Below are 26968 nucleotides of genomic sequence, written 5' to 3'. Positions count from 1 at the left end.
CACAGTAGAAACAGGATAAAATATCTGTAATATTGTCATTAGTGAGCATATGGCTTTAGATTTTTAAGATATTCTATATAATATTAAACTCCTTTGAGGCCCAAAGAAAGCCATACCTTTCTTTCCCCACCTCCACCCAATTAGGATGTATTCCCTTTGTTTTGGTTTAATTTGGAGATTTTCAGATCTTTAATAGGTATGGATTTACCTTTTCTTTTTATACAGCCCTAATAGTCATCATAGTGGCATTTAGGAGAATGACCTAGAAGTTGCATATTAGGCCTGAAATGTGCTATTTAATTAGTATACTTACCCTGAAATCTGGGGGGACCCATTGTGGAACCCTGGGATTCTGTAAGTTAACTAATTGGTTGATTTTAAAAATATTTTACGTGATTACTTCTAAAGCTGTCTGCTTCACCAGGAATATTAGTAGTGATACAGTGCATTTCGTGATTGCTTTTGCTATTTCTTTCTAACTTTTCCGTTATATATTCTTACTCCACCTCTAATCTTGATTTAATTATTTGATTTCTGCCAAGCAGTTTATAAAATTTTATTTTTAGCAGTGAACGCTTTTTTATTTTCAAGCAACATCTTAACTCAGAATACTAATATTAATACTAGATTCGCGTCATGGGAAAACTTATTAGAACTGTACATTTTCGGGTCCCACCCCAGACCTACAAAACCCCACCTGTAGGAAATGTGATTGAACAAGCCCTCCAGGGGATTCAGATGCCTGGGAAAGTTTGAGAACCACTGACATAGATGAAAGAGCAGCAGCTCTTACTCAAGAGGTGTCTGACTCAACTGGGACCCATGGGCTGTAGTTGGTCAGCCGCAGTCTCTAGAGGTATGTTCATGAAACATAGTTTAAAAACCAGGGCTTTACTGTATTTTATAATCTCTCTAGGTTAGTGCACCTGTCTTTGGGGAAATAGTTGTTGATTCTTTAGTTTTGTTTGGAACCAAACCCATTCCAGTGAACTAGGCTATCTGACGTAAGCCGAAAGCCCTCATAAATCATGAAAGGTTAGGGCTATATTAGCCAGGTCTATATTTTTGACCTTGTGATTTAGAGATGGCAGATGATATAAGCTCTCCCTACCACAGAATGTGTGGACTTAGGACATCCTGTATTAGGGATGGGAACTTGTCTTAAAGCAAGTAAACTCTTCATTTTGTATTAGTTGGCTTTTGTCACCTTTGGCAAATTTGCAGCTTGCTTTGCATGTGTGCTAGCTGTTTTATTTGTGTTTGTATTTATCATCAGAAAGTGCCACCTAATATTTTTTAAATCTAGTGGTTTGACAGATTTCTGTGACAAAACTTTGCTTTTTAAAACCTGGATCGATCGACCTGGAGAAGGGATTTGCTTTAATACTGTTGCCTCCACTTTCTCTCTGTGCCCACTGACGCCAAAACGGCCATATTCGAGATCATCAGCAATTTCTACTGATAATTTTCTGCTAAAAAGTTGCTTCTGAATTTTGTTTAGATACTTTCTGCAGCATTTGATACTGTTTATCTTTCTTTCACATAAAAATTGCTTCCATTGTCTTTCATGATAACATACTTTCACCTCTGTTTTTCTCCTACCTCTCTGGATAGGCTAAGTCATCTTTGTAAGTACTTCTGTGTTCTCCAGCGTTCCTTCCTTGGCTCACTTTTCCTTCTGTTTAGTCTCTCCGAGTGATTTCATCGAGTCTCTTGGCTTCTGTTACTGTCTCTTTACTGCTGATTTCCAGATCTTTTATCTGTAGCTACGGACGTGATCCCCTGTGTCTAAGCCCATAGCCAGTGAGTGGCCTATAAGGAATCTCTATTTGGATGACCCACAGGCATGTCTAAAATTTATATCATCCTCTTTCATCTCGTGATTCTCTTATGATCAGGAGAGGAGCATCTGAATGAATGACACCCCTCAAGCCAGACTGGGAAGGCATTCTCAAGTATTGCTTCACTCATATTCCTAGTACTTCATCTGGTCCTGTTGCTTTAACTGTCTGACTTCTCAGATCCATTGATATCTCTCTATCTTTGCTGATACTGCCTTAGTGCAGGTCATTTTCATGTCTTGTCTGGATTCTCACTATGGCTGTGAATTTTCTCTGCTCAGCCTTGCCCCCTTGCATCCTATTATTCACGCTGTGACTTGAGTGATCTAGTCTATTTAAACTTCTTTAATGGCTCCCCAGTGCCCTTAGGATAAAGTATCAAACTTTGAGAATGGCATACCAGACCCTTCACGTAGTTTGGTCCCTATGTAACTTTTCTCTTCATCCCTTTTATTTCCTCAAAAATCTGTTCTTTGACTATCATGCTGCCCTTTGCCTCTTGATCGTTGTGTGTGATTCTTCTTTTGCTTCATTTTTCCAAAGCTGAGCTTAGGGCAGGTGCTATCTGTGTATAATGCCCCTCTGTTAACCCTTTCATAGTACTTTCCATGCTGCCCTGAAATTACTTTTCTTTCTTCCAGAATAAACATGTCCTCCTTGGCACTGAGACAGTTCTTCTTCTTATTGTTTTCCTAGTGCCTGGCATATTTTGCAGTATGTGTTGTTTGAATGAATTATTGAACTTCCCTTTTCCCCCTTTTCTCATTCGAATTGTGCAGTATTATTGGGATGCTATACTTATTTTAATATTTTGTGCACTAAATGCTGATTTTAAAAAATTTAACCTTGCTTTATTATTAATTCAGTATCTAAGTGATGTGTTCCTTGGGGCTGTTCGTTAAGGAGCTCAGACTTATTCATTTGCCCATTTAGCCATTTTTATGACTTGGTGTTCCTTCTGTAGTCTGAAGTATTTTAGCTTCAGCCTTTTCACAATACTGCTGCTTCCCAGCTGATTGGTGGTTTCTTGGTTTCCTTTGCCTGTCTCTCTTCATCTCTTCAGCTTCTAATGTGAGAATGCCTTAGGGCTCAGTCCTAGGATTTCTTCTTTTCTCTGTCTGCACTCATTCCCTAGGGGCTCTTCCATTTTCATGGCTTTAAATGAATAGCATTTCTATCTTGATGACTCTCAAATTTCTTTCTCCAACTTGGACCACTTTTCTGAACTCAAGACTTGTATGTCAGCTGCCTATTTAACACCTGAATTTGGATGTTTAATAAGCATCTCAAACTTAAGACACCCCAAAGCACCAGCTCCTCCTGCAGTTTTCTCTGTCTTAGTAAGTAGCAACGTTTTCTTTCCAGTTGCTCAGGCCAAAAACTTGGAGTCATCCTTATCTCTTTTTTCCCCTCTAATCCTCTATAACTAATTCATGAGCAAATCTTGTTGGCTCTTCTTTAAAAATACATCCACAATGTGACCACTTACCACCGCCTTGTCTGCTACCACTCTGGTTCAGGCCACCACCATTTCTCACCCAGAGTATTGTAGTAGCCTAACTGCTCTCCCTGCCTCTGCCCTTGCCCTCCACCCTCCATTCTCCACAAAGCCTCCTGGAGAATTCTTTAGAAAATCAAAGTCTGAGCTTACCATTCCTCTCTTAAAACCTTCCCGTGACTCGCCGTCTCATTCATAGCAACAGCTTTAGATCACCTATCCAGTTCACTGTATTTGTTCTCTGCTGCTTTTCTGATCTGACCCCTGTTACTTTCCACCTCACTTACTCTTCTCCAGCTACATCAGGGCCTTTTTACTGGTCTGCCTGGAATGTTCTCCCAGATATTTACGTGGCTTATTCCCTCACAGTCCTCAGACCACTGCTTCAATGACACCCTGTCAGTGAGGTTTCTCTTACTAACTTGCAACACTCTCTACCTTCCTTTCCTGCTTAATTTTTCCTCTCTAGCACTTACTCCCATCAAACATACTTTACATTTTAATTGTTGTCTGTGTCCTACCACTGAAATGTTAGTTTCATAAGAGTAGAGATTGTTTTTTCCTGTTTACTGCTAAATCCATTTCCTAGAAACTGGCATGTAGTAGGTATCTGGTAAAAAATATGTGTTTAATGAATATGGGCAACCTTATATTCCTAACTCAGCATTTCAGGGCACCTGTGCTTCTTTATTTGCATGAAGTAAAATGATACCACATTAAAATTATTCTGGATGGCAGTTCAAAGTTCTCGTGTCAGTATCCTGAACTGTTGATCTTGATGAATTTTTTTCTCCCGAACGAAAGTTTTTTAGAGCTTTAGCTCCCTCTTTTCTTACCTTTCTAATGCTCCTTCTTAAAAGGATTCCCTAGTTTGTTAAATTTAAGAAATTGTATCAGTTATCATCCTTTTGGGAATTCACAGCATACATTAGCATATCAAAGGCCATGAGTACTTTTGAATTAAAGAAGTCTTTAACTCAGTTTTTCATACTTAATTGATGATCATGTTGAAGATAGCAATTGTAAGATGCCTTCCAATTTCAGACATGTTAAATCGTGAAAAAAAGTTTTAAAATTGATGAAATATACAGTAGTGATATCCTGAAGCACATATTTGGGAACTGAAATTTATTCTATTAAGAGGTTATAGATACACAGATCTAAATACTAATAAAGGGTTAGTAACAGACTATTGATAATAATGCTACTTCTTGTTCTGATATTACTTATGTCACTTTTTCAAACAGCTGATGTGAATTCTTCAAAATCGGTGGGCAGCGATGCACCCTGTGTTGTAAAAGTGGTAAGGAAATATTTCAGCTGATTGTTTTCTTTGCTGTTGATTTAGTTGTAGTATTTATTTTGTAAAACATTCTTTTTGATAACTAGAATTAATTAAACCATAAGGTACTACATTTTTAGTAATGTTTCATAAATATTAAATGAGACACAAAAGTAGCTTTATAGTTTTAAATAATTTGAGTTCAAAAATTCTCTCCCCTCTCTTTTGAGTTAGAGTGGCACTAGTATCTGGAAAAAATGAATGAAAGCCTGGAGTTTTGCAGATGTGGAATAAAAATATTCAGCTCGTTCTTTTTATTTCAGCTATATTTACAACAGATGGGATGCTTTTTATGTTTATATCCTGCAAGACTGTACTACTTTAATGAAATTTTACTGTATTTTATCTTGCATTTGCTTCTGAACTTACATTTGGTCAATTTTTTCTTTTTATTTCCAATTATCTTTCCTCCCCTTTCATTTTAGTAAATGAAATTATTTATTTGTGGTCACTTTGAAACTTCTTTTTGCTTTATTGATGTTGAAATTAGTTTGTAACGAGTGAAGGTAGACAGTATCCTGTCTAACGTAGGCATACTCTGAATAGCCAGGTCAATTTATATATTGGTGCGCTAAATGACATTTTAACTACTATTTTTTTTGTTAGTATACAAGGTAGTATGCATCTTTTTGCTTGCCAGCATTTGTAAGTCCCCTCTTTCAAAGTTCTTTAATACATGTGAAGAACATGTTTTTGTTAAATAGAAGAGGTAACAGGGTCTGTTATTTGGGCAAATTACCACATAAGTCCCCTCACCCTACTTTATTTTCCTAAAGGCTACAGATTTTCGAATTAGAATCACCCCAAGGTCTTTTGGTTTGATTTGTTTTATTTTACTCTCTTTTTAAAAAAGAATATATTTGATCTCTTGTGGGTTAATAACTCTTTTGGGCCTGAATTGTTTTAGTGATTGTTTTCACCAACTTTTTATTCAGGCATAGTTTTTCCAAGGAAATAGACAAACACAATTTGAATACTTTTGACAAATGCATATACATGTATACCCCAACCCCTATTAAAATATAGAGCATTTCCATCATCCCCAAATACTACTTTTGTCTTTTTCTGGTCAAACCCCTAATTTCCCACACCCTTGGAGGAAACCGTTTGGCTGAGGTTTTTTATGTTTTTTTTGTTTTTGTTTTTGTTTTGCTGTGGATTAGTTACTCCTGTTCTAGAATGTCATATAAATGGTATTTATACAGTACGTTACTGTTTTGTCTCTGATTACTTACATTCAACATAGTGTTTTGAAGGCTCATTTATATTGTTGGCATTTCAATTGCATGGTCAGTTCTACTGCTCAGTAATATTATACCATAGCCATACTAGAGTTTGTTTTCCATCTCCTGTTGACAGACATGTGGATTGTTTCCAGTTTTTGGCTGTTATGAATAGAGCTTCTATAAACATTCTTATACAAGTATTTTTGGTTTTCTTGGATCAATACCTTATAAATTTATAAGAAGTACCAGACAGATTTCCAAAGTGGTTTTTACCATTTTACATAGCCACCAGTAACGTATGAGAGTTCTGGGTGCTCCATGTTCCCCTTCAACCACACTTGGAGCTGTCGGGTGTGTTTGTTTTAGCCATGATATCAGGAGTACAGTAGTGTCTCGTAGTTTTAGTTTATATTTACTTAATGACTGATTTTGAGCACTTTTTCATCATGCTTATTGGCCATTCATGTATTTTCCTTTGTGGAGTGCCTCTTCAGTCTTTTGTGGTCAAACTCCCCCCCCACCTTTTTTTAATAACTAGGTTGTTTTGCTTTTCATAATTTGGTAATAAGAGAGTTGTTCTGGATACAAGTTCTTTCTTAGATATATATGTTGTAAATCTTTTCTCCCAGTTTGTATGTAGTTTGCCTGTTTACTTTCTGAATACTTTTTCTGCATCTACTGAGGTGGATCATAGGACGTTCTTCCTTTATTCTGTTAATGTGGCAGTTACATTGATTGATATCTGAGTGGTGAACTAACTTTGTATTCTTAACATACACTCCACTTAGTTATGATGTATTATGCTTTTAACATAATGCTGGAATTGATTTGCTAATATTTTGTTAAGGATTTTTATTTTTTGTTCATGAGGGATATTGGTCTTTAATTTTTTTCTAATATTCTGAAGATTAAAACATTTCTCATCTCATCGTTTGGTGTTGGTGTCAGGGTTTTTGGTGCACTGGGTTTGGTCTCCCCTTCTGGCCACACAGCATCCTAAGTGTCCTGTCATGGGGCTCACTTTGCTTGTTTCCTGTCTTTAGAAGTCACAATCCTATATTGCCTATTTTGTCTAATGTATGAGAATAGTAATTTCCTATATTTTGTCCAATTTTTGTATTTGTTTACAGTAGGAGGGCTAATTGGATGCCGGCTATTCCACATGCCTGTAGGTGGAAGTAACGCTGGTAACTTTAGTGGGGGGGTTTATTGGTTTGTTTCCCCTGCTATTTCACTTTTCTTCATGCCTTTTCATGACGTAGTGAATAGCATTCCTTTTGAAATATTTAGTTTGCTGCTATATCAGAGGAACAAAAGTTCTTACTATTAAATTGGGTCATTTGCATGGAATTTGCATGGAATATTATCTGCATTTGTCTTTGATAGGACAGATTAAAATATTAAAATCTATGGGTAAGATTAGTTTCTTTTTAGGATCTTTAAATAGTGTCCATTGTGAGGAGAAAGCAAGTCCCCTTATGACTTCTCACCCTCATGAGGTTCAGAAAACACAGTTCCCTATGACCACACGGGAGCTGCTTCCCCTGCACAGTCGTTTCTGTGTCGCGGAAGGAAAGCGTGCCTGAGCCGTGTCTCATAGGTGGGGCTGCTGTGTCACCATGTCTTTTTTCTTCTGTATAACCTGAGCTTCTTTAAATTGTGTTCTATTTTAGAATGACAATATTCTTCTTCATTATGAGTAATCCTAAGTGTTTTATTTGTTATTCAATGTATGTAGCTTTAATTCTACAATCTTTTTCACTTACAGAGTTATGAAAGAGAATGGGTAGAAACAGTATTTACTTACTAACTGCTTAATGTAGCAAATTACTTTACATTTCTAAGTTTAAAACCATTTGTTACCAAGCCTAGTTCAGTACTCTGTCTCCTGTCTCCTCATTTAGTTCTGTTTCCATTAGCCTATATTACTCCTTCTCTTTGCAATTAGGACAATGATAAATATTCAGTTGATTTCTCTTTTGCATTTAATATTTCAGTAACATTTTCAAAGTTGTGGTTTGTGTGTGATCCTGGAAGAATGCCATAAACAAAACAATGCTGACTTTTTCTTTCCTCTCTAAGGGACCGCTTAGTGACTGCTGTTTGCTTGTTTCTTCCCTAATACCTGTCTTTTCTGAACTCCTTTAAACCTCTGTAGCACTCATTCTGTTTCCATTTATTTTACAATTTCACTTGCTAATATCCTTTCAGGCCACTACTTGTTTTAGTTTAAGTGTTTATTTTACCTCCCTAACTGGATTTTAAGTTTTTGATGATAAGGACCTTGTTTTAAATTTTGTTTTTTTTATGCCACCCTTACTTGCCTGTGTTATCCTTTTGAAAACTTTTTAGGCATAATTGCTTACCACCTTGCAGCTTCCTGATGCCGCCTACTTCTGCCTCTTGTCTGTGCCTTTTAGTGCAGGCCTATATGCACGACTTACCTTCACTTCTGATAGGCGTGGCCATAGCTCTGTCCATTACTATTCTGCAGTTCTTATATTCTCAGAGCTTTGTAGTATTAAAAGTCAAAACGCTTCACCAAATATATAAAATGATTATCACTTCTTTCCAGTATTAAAATCAGAACTATTCACAAACACTTGCCATTTTAACCTCAGAAGCTATTAAATATCATGTTTTCAAAGAACATGTACTACTCTTTGGGGAAATTTCATAATTAATTACCAAAGAAAAGCAAGATACAACATTATTTATGGTATAGAGGTAATTTTATAAAATAGCTGTATATGGAGAAAATATATCAAAATATTTTCAGATTTTCTAAAGTGAGCACTTTATCTTTAGAGAAAGAAAAAAACTCAGCAAATGTTATTTAAGAAATAATCAAAGCCAAATAGGTTTTTTTTTTTTTTTTTTTTTGCGGTACGCGGGCCTCTCACTGTGTGGCCTCTCCCATTGCGAAGCACAGGCTCCGGACGCGCAGGCTCAGCAGCCACAGCTCACGGGCCCAGCCGCTCTGCAGCATGTGGGATACTCCCAGACCAGGGCACGAACCCATGTCCCCTGCATCGGCAGGTGGACTCTCAACCACTGCGCCACCAGGGAAGCCCCGGCAAATTGATTTTTAATGTGAAATTAGACTTAATAGTGTAATAGCATATCAAATCAAACAGTGGTTCTCAGCTCTGGTTCTACAGGATAATTAGAATCTCTGGGTACAGGGCCTGGTTATTGGTATTTTTAGTAAAGTCTCCTCAAGGGATTCTTTTGTGCATCAAGGTTGAGAACCACTGGTAGAGTCTGTTGCACAGAGCACCTTAATTATTTTCAGTGGACTCCTGTGCGCATGCTCATGTTTACCTTTGTGTGGGGATCCTTTTATTCAGTAGCGGCACCAAGTACCCTGTGCTTCTGGTAGGGCTTCCATGTTAATGTGGAAGACTTGTTAGAACATTTGGTTGCTTCTAATACGGATATCTGCTCTGTGAAAGAGCTCCAAATATTAACCCACACATTTCTTACATTTGGTCTTGAAATGAAGTTAACACTAACATATTTAAGATAGGTGTTTCGGTACATGCTAAGTACATTTTCTCTCCTCCCGACTGACTGTGTCTGGTTTTGTTTAGGGCCTTAATCCTTACTGATTTACGGGAGCAGCCTTGGAGTCGTGGTGCTGGGTCACAAGAGATAGCAAACTTGTATTCTCTGCCTCTGGATAACTGGGAGACACTATCTGTATTTTAGTTCAGGAAAGTAAATGTGCAGAGACAAATGGTAAATTGATCATTAAAATATTGGGTAATGCAAGGAGAAAAATTTCTTCTTGTGATTTCTGGTTAATGGATTGTATAATAAATTAGTTCTTTCAGTCACCCTTTGCAGTCATGCCAGCGAGCTAATTAGCTGAACTGGAGGTGGAGGCCAGCCGTTTGGATCTTATATTCTAACAGTTCTTTATATCATTGTCCTTTTCCAACATGTACTGATAGAAATCTGTGTTCCGCAGTTCTCTGGAAAAAAGTTTGCAGACTGATGTTTAATTTCCCTCATTGATGTTATGAGAAGTGACCTGAATTTTCAATTCATATCTCATAATTTGGTGGGAAGGAGAAACTTTATACAGCTTCCTTTTTAAATGGCAGCCAGTTGCTTTTAGATGGTGCCATTGAAATGTATCACATTTTAATCTTTTTTCTGTTGTCATCTTCATTTTGACACTTAGAAGTCTTAAAGAAACGTTTAGTGATATTCTAGTTAAAATGTCAGTCCCAATTTCTTTTCTAAATCTTGGCTATTACAGAGTTGGCAAAGTATTTTAGATTTGAAATATGTTAATAAAATTTTAGTTATGAGTTAAGGTATTTTCTTTAACAGAAATAGCTAGCTTTGGCTCGAGTGCAATGCCAAGGAAGTAGCTCCTTTATTTTGTTATAATGGAATCTTATTGGATTAGAAAAAGTATGAAATGAGCTCAAAGAGTCTTCATTGTAATGGGGCTTTCAGTATAATAGCCTGATTTATATAGGTTGATTCTCATTACTATAAGTTTAATAAATTATTGCCTGAAGGAAAGCTTGAGAATTAAAGTTGATATGACATAGATTGAAACTGAATCAATCAGACTTTTATACTGATGATAATAAGCCAGGATTAGTCTTAGGAAAACCCCTTTCAGACCTGAATTGTGTTAATGAGCTACTCTAAAAGTTAGCCTTTGGAGAGTAACTTTACCAAACTTCCTTTCCTGAATTTCCATTTCTTTTTTCATTCTTGCACTGAGTTTGTTACTCCTGCTGAAGGCCTGTTCTCAGCCATGAGCTCTAAACATTCACAAGTGTCTGTCTAGCTCCCACTGCTGCAAGGAAAGGAACCACAGGTTATGGTGAAACTCAAGGTAATGAGTCCACAAATTAGAGATTTGGCATACCTTAGTGCATTGTTAGGTTTTACTTCTTAAGGGGTAATGACATGCCAAACCCTTGTATACCATTCTCTTCCAAGGCTGGGCTGTAAAGTATACTTACTTGTAACAAACAAGGCTAGCTTATTTTCAGGTTCTGATCCCAGTGCTATATACGTTGCTCTTTTGCTGTCCAATATTCTTAACTGGCTGCGGCCTGACTCTTTGCATATTGCCTAATGAATCTTCCTATAAGTACTTTAACTAGGGATTCCTATGTTTCTGAACTGTAAGAAATCTGAGATATTAGAACTGTGCGTTTAGAGTAGTTCTGTTTAAACCTTAAGGAGCAAAATTAACTTCTCTGAGAGTGAGAGTATCTTGAATAAAAAAAAGTGAACATATTTTATGTATTTGCAGAAGGCATCTCCAGTAACAGAAACCTACATATTTTCACAAATTTTCTCTCAGTTAAGGTAGTAGACCTCATTTATCACTTCTAATGCTCCACTGACCCTGGAACTCCAGGTACACAGATATTCTGTCCAAAATAACTTTCTTCCCGTACTTCCTAAAAGGAAAGCAGCCCCAAAATTAGTTTAGAAATGTTAGCTTCCTTATTTGAAGTTTTTGCTACTTTTCAAAATTTTTCTCAGATTCTCAATAAACAAGATAATATCAACATAAAATATCAAACAAGTATTAATCAATTTTAGACAAAGTTTACTGTATAAAAAGTCCACAAAATTATAAGATCTTTCTCACCACTCCAGATTTATTTAACAAGGCAGAACTCCCAACAGGCTGATATTTCTCATTTGTCAAATAGCTTTTTGTGAATATAAGAGTCTTTGCAAATAATTTTAACTGTTAATATACCTTAAGAATATGAAACAAGTGTAGTTTAGTAAAGTTGATGCAAAACAATTCTTATTGAGCCTTATTTTCCTCTTGACTTTAAATTATCATGTGGGAAGTAAATTGTAGGGCTCCTTAGTTTGAAAATCATGAGAATCGGTGTCAGGAAAGGATACAGTTACATGGACAGTGCTTGTTTGCTCTGGGAGTTCCAGAACACTCTTCTTTGTGATAAGGTTGGTTTTCTGCCAGTTTTGATAATAGATAAAATTGTAATGAGAAACAGGAAAGGAATGGGATTTTGCCACTAATTGATTAAATCAGGTATTGAAATTTTATTATTCAGTAAATCTCAGAAATATCTTGTAGCCCTTTGGTGAAACAGTTAACATGGTTGCTGATCTTTACTTAAGAGAAAGCTTAATAGTGATGGAAATAAGGTTAACAATTTTTCTTAAACTTCTGCAAAGACTGAGCTGTATGTCTGATGTTGTATAGTTTATCACATGTAGAAATGGAACTTGAGAGAAATAAAGACTTACAGACTCTTCTGAGACTCTCTGAAACATTTTTGAAGAGTTTTACTTAATCTTAAACATTTTTTTTTTTTTTTTTTTTTGTGGTACGCGGGCCTCTCACTGTTGTGGCCTGTTGCGGAGCACAGGCTCCGGATGCGCAGGCTCAGCGGCCATGGCTCACGGGCCCAGCTGCTCCACGGCATGTGGGATCCTCCCAGACCGGGGCACGAACCCGTGTCCCCTGCATCGGCAGGCGGACTCTCAACCACTGCGCCACCAGGGAAGCCCCTCTTAAACATATTTTATAAACTGAGGTATCAAAATCGTATTGTTTGGAAAGAAAATTGATTTATTAATCTTTTTTGAAGGTTCATTGAAAATTACTCAGTAATTTTAACTACTGCTTGTGCTAATGAACTCTTTTGTTTTAAGGAACCCAGTGACAATGGACCTCTTTTTACTGAATTAAAGTTCTACCAGCGAGCTGCCAAACCAGAACAAAGTAAGAAATACAGTACACATATGTTTGTGCTTTTAAATGAACACTGGTTTTGTTTTGTTTTGTTTAAGCCAAGACTAGAACATTGGATCTTATATTGTGATGTTTTGTTATTTTTTACTTCACAGATAAATTCTATTTAAATGAGATTTGTATGAAAGAATTTTGATCTCTTAACAGGTTTCTTATGATAAGATTTCACTTATATTGATAATATAGAGTTTATAAATAATATATGATTTAGGAAATATTGTTAAAAGTTGAGAATTAACCCTAATCCATGAGTATGCCTCAAGGATCTCCCAATCTTTTTTTGAGTGTTTTTCTAAATTCTGGAGACCATAACTTGCAGGGATTCCATCACTTATGAACTAGAAGACTATCAAGGGAGAGAGCAGGACCTCTTCTAGCTACCCTTGTCCTCCTGTCCTCCAATCCCCTTCTCACCTTCCGTCCCCTCTGAAAATCCACGGAATCTCCTGGTAGGATGGTATCAGGCTTGGGAATCTCTCGAGGGGCTTGTCTCTCCTCGAGCTTGATTTCCTGGTTGAGGACTTTTAGAATGAGGTAAAAAAACTTTTAGATAGGTGTAAAAAGTAAGTCTTTCTGTGGAAACAAGTAAACATTTACATAATTGGAGATATTAATTGTAATTGAATGTGGTTTGACTTTTTAAAAAATGTTTTTGCAGATTTTTCATTTTAAAGACATGTTTAGGACAGCATAACACAATTTTGTGGGTTAAATAAAAATGATTTCATTGTAAAGTACTGTTCATTCGTTAGGTACAATGTATTGTTCACTTTCTTTTTTTATGAATCAAGGTGAAATCTTATTGCATGTATATCTTAGGCATTCTGTTCTTGATTTTTCTGAGAAAAATTGCTGATGTATAACAAAATTGAAATCACAAGCATGTGTTTTAATTTATAGTTCAGAAATGGATTCGTACCCATAACCTGAAGTACTTGGGTGTCCCTAAGTATTGGGGGTCTGGTCTACATGACAAAAATGGAAAAAGGTAAAAATATGCATGTTTTGTTTTTCTCCTTCCTTTTTGATCATGCGCAGTTCAGTTGTTTAGTCAACAATTATGTACTGAACACCTACGTACAGTACTGCGTGGCCTTCACCTGGGCTGTGTGGAATGTATTCAACAGAGATGAACAAGGTGTTCTCTCTCGTCTGGGGGACTTGTACCGAGTGGAAGCAGCTGCCTGGAACCCAGCTGACAAGTAGGAACAAAGCCAACTGGCCTGCATTGTTTTTTTCCCTTAAAAATGAATAAGCAAACAAACAGAAAATTCCATGTTATTTATGTAAAAGGGAGCCTGCAGGCTTCAATTTGGCATCTCCCGTTAGATACATAATCTGCCTACCTTTGTGAGGTTTCAGTCTAGCTGAAGAGAAAAAACAAAGCTGTATGAAACAACCAGACGCCAGTTAAGTGCCACATTGTGTGTTGCTGACTCTTAACATGTCTTAGGAGTTCAGAATGGAGAGAATATTGCCGGCAGAGTTGAGTTGGAGAAAACCTCCAATGCTTTTGATGCATAATTGACACTTTAAAAATATTTAATGAATGAATGGAGCATCGTTCACCAATGCTGGTAGCTGAGATTTGAAGAGTAGATTTAGTTGGAACTGGGGTGTATCGGTTAGGATGCTTTCAGCTGCAGGTAAAGATAAAACTGACTCAGCTCTCTTAAGTAATTGTCAAGTGCCCAGCTTCCTTTATCTTGCCCTTTTGCCCTCTTGGCTTTGTTCTCTATTAATTCTCCATTGTATGGTCTCAAGGTGGCTGCCCATTTCTGGGCTTCGCCTGCAGACACAGTACCCAACAGCAGAAAATGGGATTGCTTCTTGTGAGTTTCACTTTCCTGGCAGGGACACCTTTCCCAGGGGCCTCGTGGCAGACTTCCCCCCATGTCTTCTTGGTCAGAGTTGTATCGCTGCTCGGTCTTAAACCAGCCACTGGCAAGGTCAGAGTGATCACAGTGATGAGTGGGGGGAAAGGCTGAACCAGAGTGGCGCTCTGTCATAGAAGAGGGAGCACAGAGGAGCTGCTGGGGTGGGGGGGGCAGCCGGCGTCATCCACCAGGAAGTTCTTGTCCTGGAACCCAGGCACCTCTGAGGGAGCGTGGGAGCTCCCTGGAATGACGAGAGAACATTTTGTTACATGTGGTTTTGCTGGGACAAGTTTCTACCGTTTTTAGAAATTTTCTGGAGAACTAGTATAGAGCAAGGGTTAAGTTAAGAGTCAGGATTCTAGAGGCAGACACTTGGCTTCAAATCTGTGCTTTGCCCCTTAAAATGTGCGTGACTGGGTAAGTTACTTCTTTTTGCCTCAATTTCCTCATCTGTGAAATAGAGTAACACCTATCCGCATAATAAGGGGTATTAAATGTAAAGCTCTTAGAATATGTGTGTTAGCTTTTACTCTCAAAGGGGTCTTTAATCCCTTAAATATTAAGAACTGCTGGGTTAAAAAATCACTGTAGAGAAGGAATAGCATCTCAAGTGGGGAGTAACAGGAACACACAGTCAGAATAGGCTTCTGGCCTGCTCGCTGGCCTCTTGGCCCTCTTTCTTTTTTTTTTAATGAATTTTTTTTTCAGACATGACATTATTTTATGCATAATTGGCAACCTTTCTTTAACAAAGAAAGGGGGGACTTGCACACACATGAGAAAGAGAAGGAAATAACTTCTTCTTAGGTTGAAGCTCTTAAAAATAATCATTTTAGTTCTCTTAGTTCTTTTTTTTTGGCTGTGCTGCACGTCTTGCGGGATCTTAGTTCCCCGACCAGGGATTGAACCTGGGGCCCCATGAGTGAAAGTGCCAAGACCTGACCACTGGACCGCCAGGGAATTCCCTCATTTAAGTTCTTACAAAAGTAAAAAAATAGAAAGTAAGGTTGTCCTTCCAGCCCTCCTCCCCTGCCAGAAATCCTTACTTTCCCCTGTAACTCATCTGAAGTGATAGGAATATAAGTGCTTAGAACAGTGTTAGGCTCATAAAAATGTTAGCTGCTATCATTATTAAATCATTTATACTGATTTATATATTCCCATTATTTGCATTGTTTTTTCCAAGTCCCCAGGAAAGTATACGTCAATGGTTTTACTTTAGAAGAGTTACTAAAAAGTAACTTTCCTTTTAGTACTCAGTGGTAGACATATCCTTGCAGAAGAATGTGGTGAAAATTTATATGCAGTATTCAGAATCATGCTTCACTTGATGTGTATAATTTAGACCTGGTGAGGCGATTAAGGGATTGTTGAGAGCAGTGGTGGAGTGATCTGTGAATAAAAACAAAGGTCTACTTCATGTAATATATTAATAGATCTCTGGTTGAATTAACCAAGTGTGCTTTAGCTCCCTTTCAGAGTAACAGCAGAGATTGTATTCTTGTTACCTACATATTATTTCATAATAATTACACAATCACATCACTTATTTGTAAAAACAAATGTATACATTTGTCCTTGGTCTCATCCCTCAACCTCTCAAAACCTGTTGTACAGAGGAAATCAGGAAGTCAAAATCACTGTTCCCTCTAATATTTTAGAGGTCAGGGTACTGAAAATCTTACAAGAATGAAGACATTTTGCCACTGACTAATTCTGTGACTTTGGACAAATCAATTTACTGCTATAGACATTAATTATTTCATTAAAAGATAGAAGGATCTCTAATTCTCTTCCACTTCAAAAATAGGTAGAATCTTGAATTTTTTATTTCGTGTGTTGTCTTTTAAATGTTAGCTCTTCCTTCTTTTTTTTTTTCGGTACGCAGGCCTCTCACTGTTGTGGCCTCTCCCATTGCAGAGCACAGGCTCCGGATGCGCAGGCTCAGCGGCCATGGCTCACGGGCCCAGCCGCTCCGCGGCATGTGGGATCTTCCTGGACCAGGGCACGAACCTGTGTCCCCTACGTCAGCAGGTGGACTCTCAACCACTGCGCCACCAGGGAAGCCCTGTTCTCTATTTTTAAGGCACATTTTAGCAGTATTAACATTCTGTTAAAATCAGGACTGTCAAGAGATGCTGTAACAATAGCTAAATGCAATAAAACTGCTTAAATGATGTAAAAGAATTGCATGCTAAGTACTCAACAAATAAGATTTGGGGAACAGTAAATGTCCTGGAAAAACATGAAGATTTTTGGTTTTGCCACAAACCAACTCTGTCACCTTGGCCAAGTCACGTTTCTTCTTTGGGCTCCAATTTCCATAGGTGTGAGGCCTGCGTACCGCAAAAAAATAAATAAATAAATAAAAATAACAGTCACAGGCAGGAAGCTAATATACAGAAACATAAATTAACATTAACTATGACAAAAATTAGTGACATCAATCTTGCTCAGTTTATTTAATCTTTACTGTGAAGTGTCTGTTGTCTTCTCTCTGTGGTGTTTTCTTACATTGAATATTGTCTTGTAACTTGCTGAGACCACGAGGCCCATAAAGTAAAAGTCAAGACAGGAAAGCTCTCCCAGCTCTTGAGATTTCTAGTTGGAAGAACTTGTTTCAAATCTTTGTCTTTCCTTCCTTCTTTCTTTCCTTGTCTTGTCTTTCTACTTTCTTAGTAAACATTGCCTTGAAAAAAATTACTTTGAAAGGAGAGTACTCAGTGCAAAATAGGTTTTCCTGAGTTACATTTTGTTCATTGACTTTTCTTGTTTGTCTTTAGTTACAGGTTTATGATAATGGATCGCTTTGGGAGTGACCTTCAGAAAATATATGAAGCAAATGCCAAAAGGTTTTCTCGGAAAACTGTCTTGCAGCTAAGCTTAAGAATTGTATGTGAGCTACATTCTTCTCGTTTTTAATCCAGTGAAGGCTAGTTGTGTTGAAGTTCGGTCCTCTGCTGGTTGGTGTTAGGTACTGCATTAATTTATTCTATATGATGCTTTTATAGCTGGATATTCTGGAATATATTCATGAGCATGAGTACGTACACGGAGATATCAAGGCCTCAAATCTTCTTCTCAGCTACAAGAATCCTGACCAGGTAGTTTTGTAACTTTAATTTTTACCGTTTAAAACCTGTTGTTTGAAAACAAATATGGTTGCTACGAACTTTTGAACCCATGCAGAAGTTTTACTTTTTCAAGTAGATATGGTAATAATAATATTTCTTCTTGACACTTTTATCTAGTTAACATTCTACATTTTTTTTTTTTTTTTTTTTTTTTTTGCGGTATGCGGGCCTCTCACCGTTGTGGCCTCCCCCATTGCGGAGCACAGGTTCCGGACGCGCAGGCTCCGGACGCGCAGGCTCAGCGGCCATGGCTCACGGGCCCAGCCGCTCCGCGGCATATGGGATCCTCCCAGACCGGGGCACGAACCCGTATCCCCTGCATCGGCAGGCGGACTCCCAACCACTTGCGCCACCAGGGAGGCCCAACATTCTACATTTTTGATGCGATTTGTTGGCACTTTATCAAGTTGGCTATTTTGCCCTAAATATTAATATTCAGAAGAAGTACTTGTGATACAAAATGAATTTCAAATAGCTATTTGAGGGTGGAAGCTTAAAATTATATAGTGCACCAATGAATTATGTTTGCCTTTCTGCTTTGTCATTTTTTTAATTTCCTTTGTTCAAGAAATCCATCAAATGTAAGTGTTCTGTTACTTGGAGAATTTGGTCTTTAACGTGTTGATTATTGAAATCAGTTGATTTACAGAAATATCTTAGTTGTCTAAATTTTGTAGGGTTTGGAATTCAAATGTGCATTTTTTAAGCCTATTACGTTCACTTTGTAATTTTCACTTTTTAAGGAAAGGAGAAAAGCTAATGTTATTATACCTTTATTTGGGTCAGTTTAGTTGGAGTAGAGGGATTTGTAATTTCCTTGAAGCTGATTCCATGATTTTGGTAAAAGTAAGTTTTCGTTGACATAGTTGGGCCACTGTATTTAATCCATTTCATGTGTGTTTTCTCACTTCTTACTTGATCTTGTATAAGAAAGGAATATTTAAGCATTTTAACTTAAATAAAGTGTATGTCGATATGCCATACTTTATTCTTCTTTGTCTCAGACCTACCTTTGACTTCCTCTTGCTTAGTTTTCCCTTTTTCCTTTGGCTCCCGTTTGTTTTCCGGTCATCTCATATATTTGCCTCCCCTTCCCCATCTCTGTTACAGTAGCTGTAAGGGATCTGTATATGCAGAACAGAAGAAAGTTTCTGGTCTAGAGCAGGCTAATGGAGAAATCCTAAAGGCAATCACAAAATTTCCAGGCAACTTGTTTTAGATGTGTCTAGGTTAAAAATAAGCAAGCAAACAAACGAACAAAACATAGCTAGCTTAGAAACCTGAATGGTAAGGATTCTATTAGTTGAAGTAGACTGGACTTGTATAATAAATACAAATATAATTTATTTCCATTTGCAGTTGACTAAAACATGCTGCCTTTTGTTTAGATGGAAGTATTTTTGCAGCTTGGTTATCCTTTGGGCATATGTTTTGGATGGGATAATTTTTCTAGTATTAGATGTATGTGTTAGATCCAGCCCCCAAATTTTTACTTCAGTTCCCTCCTGTGACCAGATACATACATCTGTGAGACAGTTACCCAGAATTAGAGATGTAACATGTGGCTCTGGAATAGAGGAAAGCAAATTTGTTAGCTTTGTATGCTAATCAGATATACACATACATGCCTATAGATATGTGTATATATAATACTAAAATTTAGTTCTAATTATGAAGACTTGACTTTAATATATAATATTTAAATGTAGCTAAGAGCCTCATCTAAAAGTTCTTCAGATCATTGTTATAATCTGTGAAATATTTTTATGAAGTGAATTGATTATTTTATAAGTGAAGACAAAGGGGAATAACTACCATAGCACGTGTCAACTAAGTTAGGAGTCTTACTGTCAGCGTGCAGCAGTTGTATTGCAACAAGTATTGATGGTTTACTCTGTGCTCAGTTTTGTTTTAGATGCTGTAAGGAAAAGTGTAAGATTTATAATCCTTGCTCAAATTGAGGAGACAAGATTATTTACAGGTGTAACACATACTTGTCTAAAGAAGTCAGGTGATATCTTCACGATAGCTACGTGGTCATTTAACGTTTTTCTTTAAAAAGTCTTTCAGAATTAAGTGCTTGCTGTTGTTTGCGTGTTGGATCTAACTTGTTTGGGGTGCTGTAGTATGGCCTTGTGGATGAATCTACCCTCAAGTGACAGTATTCTGTTTCTGGGCTTTAAAGGAGTATATGTGTAGTCATTTTTCCTTTCATTTGTCTTGGTGTTTGGACATTTATAGGTGTACTTGGTAGATTACGGCCTTGCTTATCGGTACTGCCCAGAAGGAATTCATAAAGAATACAAAGAAGACCCCAAAAAATGTCACGATGGCACGATTGAATTCACCAGCATTGATGCGCACAACGGTGTGGGTACGTCAGTGGCACCTGAACAAGAGATACATTGCCAGTGCTTTCAACTGAATTCCTACACAGTTCTTCTGTAGTAAACACTTAGACAAGTAAATCAGAATTGAAGAGGCAGGATAGGATGGGGGAAGAAGGGAGAGCCTAGGCTCCTACATTTGTGCAATGTGAGGGCACCTGTGTTCCCTCCCTGTCTTCCTCCCACCCTTCAAAGATCACCAGGGTTTCAGTAGCAGAGGTAGTTCGGTCAGCTGCAATAAGGCTTTCTTTTGCTTTTATTTAGCTTAATTGGAATGTTGGGGTTTTTTCCCCCTAAAAGTCTGTAAGTTTCTTATACAGCTACAACTTTGTAACAGGTAGACTTTTATTTTGTCACCTGTTAAGTTGGCCTGTTTCTTCAGCAGTCGTTTCTTTTTCTTCTGTACCCAACACTGGAGGAGCTAAAATCCCCAGTTCTCTGGGCTTCTTAATAGCTTATAGCATTTTTAATATCTTCACATTTTCCAAGGGCACTATTTAATGTGTCATTGTTTTATAATTTATTTCCTAGGCTAATAGTCTCAGTGTGAAACTGTAAAGTTTGCCAATTTGGGTTTTAAAGTAAATTATTAGTTGGAGGTAAATTATTTCTTTTATACTGCCCAGTATTCGGTGCTTTTTTCAAAATGGAGTCAAGATTTGATGATGAAAAACAAGACTGTAGAGTTGACCCTTTTACCTTATTCCTTTAGATATACCTGAAATTCTACCTTAAACATTGTTTCAGTGTGCTGAATCTGCTTCTTTTGTTTCACAGCCCCATCAAGACGTGGTGACTTGGAAATCCTTGGTTATTGCATGATCCAGTGGCTTAGTGGCCATCTTCCTTGGGAGGATAACTTGAAAGATCCCAACTATGTTAGAGATTCCAAAATTAGGTAAAGGAAAACTGATAATAAATTATTTTGGGCAAAATCATGATAAGGCAGATGCTTAGTCAGAACTTCTTGATGGAGACTATAGTTTTAACTGATACTAGTGTAGAAATAAGAAAGTACTTGTTAAACAGTAAGATTCCTTGGTCTTTTGTTGAATTTATTTTAGAAGAATGTCCGTAAGCATATTTAGGATGTAGCACAATGCTGCTCAACGTGCTTTTTACTGTTATTAAATATTAATAACTTTCCACGGCATCAAGCTTCAAACAGTGACTCAGCCTTTAATTTTTAACAGATACAGAGAAAATATCGCAGGTTTGATGGACAAATGTTTTCCTGAGAAGAACAAGCCAGGTAAGAAAAGACTTCTTGAATGTTCGTAGGGATCTTGTTTTCTGCAGGAAAAAAAGCCTTGAGGTCTGTGGAATATCCCTTAATGTAGGAGCTTAGGCATTGTTAAGTGTAATCATTGCACTGCAGCCTGCACTCCTGAAACAGGCACTTCCCTTTCCACAGGTGGGCCTTATTCAGTTATTATTCAGTGCTTTCAGTAATGGAACCGAATTTCATTCAGTAATTCAACTATTTTTTTTATTGAGGCTTTTTTGTGTGTGAAGGACCATTCTAGGCACTAGGGATACACCAGTGAACAAAATAAATAAAACTTCCTATCCTCATGAAGCTCTAGTTGGGAAAGGTAGACAGTAAACAAACGAGTGAATTTCACAGTATATTGCATGGTTAGTACTGTGGCAGAAAGAAGAAAGCAGCGAGTAGAGTTAGGGGGTATGGGGATGGGTTGGGGAGTGAAGCGAGGAGGTGGATTGGAATTGTAAATAGGGTGGCCAGGGGTGGCCTCACTGAGGAGATGACAATTGAATAGTTGTAGGAAGGAGATAGGGAGCGAGCTCTGGGGAAGTCTGGGGAAGAGCGTTTCCAGGCAGAAGGAACGTGAGTGCCAGGTGTACTTGAGGGATGCCTGCTTTTAAGCCATCATAGGGCTTTGGCTTTTACTTTGAGCAGGAGCACGTGAGGTTTGGAGAAGAGGGACGTGAATTGTCTGTCTTTAAGGGAACTCTCTCCAACTGCTGTTTTGAAGATCGACTGCTAGGGAAGCAAGGCCGGGTACAAACAGGAGCTGGTAGGAGGCTACTGCCATAATCCAGGCAAGGGAAGTAGCAGTGCAGGTAGTGAGGAGTGGCTGGTGTGGATATATTTAGAAGCCTTTTCAAGCCTTTGCTCAGTTATCTCCTTTTCAGGGAGGTCTACCCTGACCTTATGCCTTTTAAACTTGCAACCTACCAACCACATCTAGAAATAAAATGTTATAGGCTTTTTCAGAAACACCCCCTGGGGCCTCCTGCCGATCACGAGCCTCTCCCACTGGCCTAATGAATCACTAGCCTAACTTCCAACACTAAGGATTTGTTTTTGAACTATATAGAAATGGAATCATAGAGTGAATAAAATAGATAGTTTCATGAGGGCAGGGATTTTTAACGTTCTGGTTTCTATTGGAGTTCTTTGTCTTTCACTCAGTATTGCATTTGTGAAATTAATTCCCACTGTTGCATTTTTTGGATGTTTTTATTTACTTTTTAACTTTATTGAGGAATAACTGAAAAATATAATTGTATAACATGATGATTTGATATACAGGCATACCTCGTTTTATCGCTGTTCACTTTATTGCACTTTGTCGATACTGTGTTTTTTACACATTGAAGGTTTGTGGCAACCCTGAGTCGAGCAAGTCTGTTGGTGCCATTTTTCCAACAGCATTTGTTCACTTCCTGTCTGTGTCACATTTTGGTAATTCTCACAATATTTCAAACGGTTTCATTATTATTCTATTTATTATGGTGATTTGTGATCAGTGATCTTTGATGTTACTCTTGCAAAAAAATTCTGACTCACTGAAGGTCAGACAATGGTCGGCATTTTTTTTTAGCAATAAAGTGTTTTTTAATTAAGGTACCTACATTTTTTTAGACATCATGTTATTTCATACCTAATAGGCTACAGTATAGTGTAAACATAACTTTTATATCCACTGGGGAACAAAAAAAATTAAAGTGACTTGCTTTATTGTGATACTTTATTGTGGTGGTCTGGAACTGAACCTGCAATGTCTCTGAGGTGTGCCTGCCTGTACATACACACTGGAGAATGATTACCAAGATCGACATAATTTAATACATCTATCACCTTGCATAGTTAACAGAGTTAACAGCAGCCTTTCTTGAAAAGACCAGCCTTTCCCTGTGATGCCGCCTTTGTGTTAAATCAGGTGTGGATTTTGAGTCTGTTTCTGGGCTCTTTCATTGTTCTTTTTTTCTCTGCTTGGACCCCACTGTCTTAATTACTGTAGCTTTATCTTAAGTCTTGATACATGGTAGTTTAAGTCCTCTAACACTGTTTCTTCTTTATACTTGACTTCACTGTTTTGCTTGATCATTTGTATATCTGTGTACATTTTAGAATCACCTTGTCAGTTCTGCACACATCCTGTCCCTCTGCAATTTGCTGGAATTCTGAGTGGGATTGCATGGACTCTGTGGGCTAACTGGGGAGCATTGGCATCTTTATACTATTGATACTTTATGTCTTCTGTTTAATTTGGTCTCAGTTTTTGTGTTACCTATGTTTTATAGTTTTAATCTGGAAAAAATCTTGCCCATCTTTCATTATAATTGTTACTAGGTATTTGATGCTATTGTTAAGTGATACATTTTTATTAAAATTTATTTTTCTAATTGCTTGTTGGTAGTATATAGAAGTAAAATAGATTTCTAAATATTTACCTTATATCCTGTGACCTTGTTCATTTTACATATTGGTTCTAGAAGTTTTTTTATAGATTCCTTAGGATTTTCTGCATACGCTGTCATGTTCATGAATAAACTGTTTTACATCTTCCATTCCACTCGTGATGCCTTCTGTTTCTTTTCTTGCCTTGCTGTACCGGCTAAAAACTACAGGACTTTCAGGCAGAATGGGAGTGGTGCAAGTGGACTTCCTTGCCATTTCCTTCTCTCATCAGGGAAGTGTTCAGTATTTTACCATAGTTGGTGATATTTGCTTTAGGTTTTCTATAGATCCCCTTTTTCAGATTAAGAAAGTTGAAGGGAGGGATTTTTGTTTCTTTTTTCTCATCTACCCAGGTATTTAGAATCATGCCTGGCATGTGGTGGGTGCTTAATGAGTACCTGAACGAATGAATGTGTATATACATGTGTGTGTGTGTAGCACTGACATGATCTCTTGATTTATTGGATGTGGGGTGTGGGAATAGGATTCTTGGCTTGAGGTGCTGGAAGGATGGAATTTTCAGTAACTAAGACAGGGAAAACCACAGGGAGAACAGGTTTTAGGGGTTGGTCAGGAGTTTGGATTTGCATTTGTTGGGATTTGATATGAGTCAGTGGAAATCAGTGGACATACAAGTCTGGAGAGCAGTGGAAAGGCTGGGCTGGGGATATAACATGTATGAGTCATTAGCCTAAAGATGGATTTTTAGATGGATGTTGAAAAGTGTTGATCTTGACTAGTAAGATTACTTTTTATGGGTTTGGTTCTGCCTCAGTGTACAGTAAACCTTTCATCATTCAGAAGTCGATTTTTCTCTTATGGGAAAACCGGGCCTTGCTTCTTTTTCTTTTTTTCAAGCTGTTTTTCATATGTTTTATTTCTTATTTACGCAAAGAATGCAGCTGTCTTCTGTAGAACTAATGGCTTCTGTGGCAGAAAAAAAAATACTGGCTATGATATTTATTGTATACTTAAGCACATTTTACTTTATAATCTTTATTCTAGGTCCTTTTAAAAAATAGCTTTAAAACTACAACAATTATTTTTTTGTATATATTTAAATGTTAAGCATGTCTTCTGTCTTACTATCACAATTAAAAAATGTTTTTTACATTGTTTCTCAAAATACGTTTTTTATTTGACTCATCTGACAATTCTTGAATTCAGAAGCATACTTTCCATTGAAGAAGTGATTGAAAAAAACATGTTTAACAAGCTATACATTTGCATTCTAATTTTAGTATAACCATGTATCATTTTCTTAGAAAGGTACGTTGTACTTATGACAAAAAATTACAAAATGATTGTGTTATTCTTTTAGATGAAATTGCTAAGTACATGGAAACAGTGAAGTTACTGGATTATGCCGAAAAACCTCTTTATCAAAAGTTACGAGATATTCTTTTGCAAGGACTGAAAGCTATAGGAAGTAAGGAGGACAGCAAGCTGGACCTCAGTGTCGTGGAGAACGGAAGTTTGAAAGCAAAGACAATAACAAAGGTGAGCTTTGTTACTGAATTTTCCTTTGGGCGTCCTGTGACTATAATTGCAACAAGTATTAATTTTAGGTAAGAGAACCAGTAACTCAGTAAAGAAAATAATAACAGATTGCTACGCAATTAAATATTTATCATCATTACATAAAAGCAAACTCTTTATGATATGGAAAAATATGTAGAGGGTGGTAGAAAAATGAATATTTATGTGTTTCTTATGTCCAGTAGCAAGTTAGGAAATTCCTAAAGAGATTCTAACTCAGGATACTAATGTCTGGCAGAGGGATTTCGGCAGGGCACTCAATTCATAGTCTGTGTGTTCTTTTCTCCTGCGTCACCCCTTAGGGTTGATCTTGTCTTTCACTTTTTCCTTGTTCATTGGTGTGATCCAAGTATTTACTATTTGAAAATTGGTTTTGAAAAATTACCATTTGAAAATTACATTTGAAAGTTTCCTTGTTTGTTGTCGTGTTGTGTTTCCCATTGGAACATTATTTTGCTCTTTACAGAAATCTCATTATGTAAAGCTGTGTATCTGTATATAAGGGAATTAGTTTTTTGGAAAGAAATGTTAAATAATAAACTTCATGGTAGAAATATTGCACAGGCATGTAAATAACTCCTGGTATCACTTTAAAATTTAGATTTTGCGGGTATACATCAACTTATTGGTTATTTTTAATAATTATTGATCAACTTAATTTTTTGTTTGTTTGTTTGTTTGTTTTTTTTTTGCGATACGCGGGCCTCTCACTGTTGTGGCCTCTCCCGTTGCGGAGCACAGGCTCCGGATGCGCAGGCTCAGTGGCCATGGCTCACGGGCCCAGCCGCTCCACGGCATGTGGTATCTTCCCGGACCGGGGCACAAACCCGTGTCCCCTGCATCGGCAGGCGGACTCTCAACCACTGCACCACCAGGGAAGCCCTTAATTTCCTTTTTAATCTGGAATTGTTTACTAAAATGTGCCAGTTGCTTTTATATGGGAAAGGAAAACTGCTTTTAGAAGAAAAATATTTTTTTACATTATTGACTGTTCTAATTGTCGTTAACTCTGTAAATTCCAGTAGATTCCTTTGGAAATCTTATATTCCAAACTATGAGATAAAGAGTTAAAAACAAATTTTCTCCCTTTAAAGTAAGAAGCAGCATATTAAAAGAACTTACAAAGGAGATAGGAATTTTGACATTGGATCATTAATTTGACTTTTTTGCCTAATAGTAGATCTCTTTGTAATTTCATCACAGAATCTGAAATTATACATATGCATCTATATATACATCTTTCTGCTTTCATAAGTTTTGTCTTAATTGCACCTGATCCATTTTTGTGGTCAACAACCGTGTGGAAAGCCATATCCAGCTTTAAGTGAAGAGGATAAATGGAAGGCTGAGTGGAATTTTTCAGTACGGTGGTAAACTTACAGTTTGCATGCACATATAAACATACAGCATGCATCTTCTTGCTCAGGACAGATTTTTGTACGTTAATATTTATAGCTGGCTTCTGTAGTATTTTTCTCTAAAATTTTGCTGATTGAAAAGTAAAGATCTCTGTTGAGGTAAGAACTTGTCCAGTACCATTCCCCTTTCCTTTGCAAGTCACTGTTGTTTGTACCTACATGCTACAGAAAATTTGGTTTCTGCGGGTTGGCTGACTTTACAGCTGAATAGGTCAGTCTGCT

The 26968-nt window shown here is 37.3% G+C and overlaps 1 protein-coding gene across 5 annotated transcripts in view; it reads left to right on the top strand.

Moving 5' to 3' along the window:
* VRK1 (VRK serine/threonine kinase 1) overlaps positions 1-26968 on the top strand; it is an 80481-nt gene that overhangs the window by 33131 nt on the left and 20382 nt on the right. For all 5 annotated transcript variants that reach the window (XM_060095664.1, XM_060095665.1, XM_060095666.1 and 2 more), the window contains 9 exons: positions 4587-4642; positions 12583-12652; positions 13583-13670; positions 17343-17451; positions 17571-17663; positions 19935-20067; positions 20858-20978; positions 21274-21332; positions 25111-25289. In XM_060095664.1, the coding sequence (XP_059951647.1) occupies positions 4587-4642; positions 12583-12652; positions 13583-13670; positions 17343-17451; positions 17571-17663; positions 19935-20067; positions 20858-20978; positions 21274-21332; positions 25111-25289 (908 nt within the window). The remainder of the gene's footprint in view (positions 1-4586; positions 4643-12582; positions 12653-13582; positions 13671-17342; positions 17452-17570; positions 17664-19934; positions 20068-20857; positions 20979-21273; positions 21333-25110; positions 25290-26968) is intronic.

Source organism: Mesoplodon densirostris, chromosome 4 (genome assembly GCF_025265405.1).
Source record: "Mesoplodon densirostris isolate mMesDen1 chromosome 4, mMesDen1 primary haplotype, whole genome shotgun sequence".
Lineage (NCBI taxonomy): Eukaryota > Metazoa > Chordata > Mammalia > Artiodactyla > Ziphiidae > Mesoplodon > Mesoplodon densirostris.
The sequence above is the reverse complement of the archived record's forward strand: the minus strand, read 5'-3'. Positions and strand labels throughout refer to the sequence as shown.